The 2,211-nt window shown below is 34.4% G+C and overlaps 1 protein-coding gene across 1 annotated transcript; it reads right to left on the minus strand.

Moving 5' to 3' along the window:
- Positions 1 to 491: 491 nt before the first annotated feature.
- On the minus strand, positions 492 to 1,841 carry LOC123547923 (uncharacterized). Its single transcript, XM_045335172.2, has 2 exons — positions 1,189 to 1,841; positions 492 to 662 (listed from the first exon to the last, which is right to left on the minus strand). Exons 1-2 carry the CDS (start codon positions 1,740 to 1,742, stop codon positions 557 to 559), a joined length of 660 nt encoding a protein of 219 aa, XP_045191107.2. The 5' UTR covers positions 1,743 to 1,841; the 3' UTR covers positions 492 to 556.
- Positions 1,842 to 2,211: the final 370 nt, after the last annotated feature.

The raw sequence follows: 2,211 nt of genomic DNA on the forward strand, positions 1-2,211 counted from the left end.
TGTATCACAGGATGTGAAATAGTATCTTCCACTAAATTACCAATTATGTTATGCAACAGGTCATATATCCAGTGCATATTACAGCAAGAATTACTAGCATGCTATAAGGTGCTAAAGGTAAAAAGCTTTGTGAGTATAAAACTGAAAATAAAAAAGCAGAAACTAAAGGAAATGCAGCTAAAATTAATTGGAAAAAACATACTTGCCAAAAAAAAGAAAAAGAAAGAAAGAAAAAAAAAAGACAAAGTACAACTAAATCTTTTTCATCCTTACTAAAACGAACAATTAATTGGGTTCATTATCTATTAAATAAAAGAAACAAATTTATGGGATTCATTATGCTATGTGAATTAGTTACAAAATCACAATTGATGAAATTAGTAATCCATTATTTTTAACAAGTAAATATTACAGTATATCAAAATCCAAATTATTTGAAAATTTCTTTGATATAGCACATCATTAAAGTCACTTGCAGTTCTTAAAACACAAAGTCTAAATATAGCACATGTAAAGAAGCACTCCTGATTCTGTGAGCTGACAGTGTTAATGTCTTTTAGTTGGCACACCTTGGATTGACCTTGCCTGTGCTAAGCCTAGGCGATTTCATCAAGAGCCCAAGTCCTGGGTTCAAGTCCCTATCTAGGTTTCGAGGGCAATACCTGAGAAATAAACGAAGGCATAACATAAATTTTCATACAGATAAGCATACATATATTACAATTATTTATATATAAACAGGAATCAATGGGTCTTCAATTCAAAATTTAAATTAATATATGTCCATTTTTATTCAAATATTTTCAGACAATTATTTTTATACTATATTGATTGCACATGGCTATTTATTGAACAGTAATTTCTTCTTCCATTTATTTTACATAAATTTATTATTTCCAGAAATAGATGTCAAATAAGGCAGTTTTTTTTCATAATGTAATGTTGGTGCTTATTCAAGACATATTTTCAAGTAGTCCAAAATATTAGACGTGTACGTGCTCATTTTACTTTCAACATTCAATATGATATTTTACATTTTATTTTTAGTTTGCATTGGCGATAGACGTCAAAATGTAAAAATATGATATGTCAGGTCTTATTTATACGGCTAATTTTTAAGTTGCCACCACTGACGATTATTCACCAACGTCCTAGATTTTAATTAACAAATGTGTGAATTAAAATTACCTTATTGTATGGGCGTCGTCGCCACCCCGCACGCCACATATAGGACAGGTGTATTTCCTCAAGATCGGACAGGTTGTCCTACCTTCGGAGTCCTTCAAAACGTGAGACTGGTAGATCTGCGGTTGCTCATTATTGTTTTTACAGAACACACATATGGTTTTACTTTTTTTCTTCGACTTCCTACGCTTCTGGTTCATGTAATCAACAGCTACCGGGTTGTAGCCGGTCTCAGGTTCGATCGGTCGTGTCGTTGCTGTTGTTCGTTCACGCAGCTTTGACTGGAATACATCTACCTCGTCCAGATCTTGCTCGATTCCATTCCTGCTGAAATCTTCAAATGCGTCTGATCTGATTGTCTCTAAGTAACAGTCCGGTTCCTGGTTGAAATTTATGTTTACAGTCAATGACCCAGTAGTATCCATCTGATCATAATCACAGTGACTAGAAATATTATCACATGGTGGCTCCATGATCGAGTCTAACTGCTTCATCAAGTCCATTTTAAACATATCACTAAGTCCCAGTGCATCAACACGAAGTGGGTGATAATCCATTTTTACGGACCTTAGAATGTATGTTTTCAGTCCACCTAGTAAGTTTTATGCGTGAGTCAATTGATAGAAAATGTGTTGTGTTTTGAAATCGGCGCGACACTGTTTTATACACTCACCAATTAGCCCGAGCTAATCGGTCTTTGATTGGCTAATTCGCATGGATGATTGACAGTTATCGGATGGAAATGGAGCGACGTAATCTCCGCCCATTAAGACCTCTAATACATCAAAGGAAAATGGGTCAACTTTAATGTGTGCCGACAAAAAATCGGTGCCACCTGTGTTAATTGTTTTAGGATTCGCGGACGGGCATATTTTTATTGTGACCCACCGACAAAGATACCGAAAAGTCCGCAACAGTTCATTGCTGTTTACTTTTTTATGTTTTCATTTTTTTTGGAAAAATACTTACGAAAGTTATAAAAAAAGAGAAGAAAAATACAAGACAATTCGAGTAACTCACCAAAAA

This window comes from Mercenaria mercenaria, chromosome 9, assembly GCF_021730395.1.
Source record: "Mercenaria mercenaria strain notata chromosome 9, MADL_Memer_1, whole genome shotgun sequence".
Classification (NCBI taxonomy): Eukaryota; Metazoa; Mollusca; class Bivalvia; order Venerida; family Veneridae; genus Mercenaria; species Mercenaria mercenaria.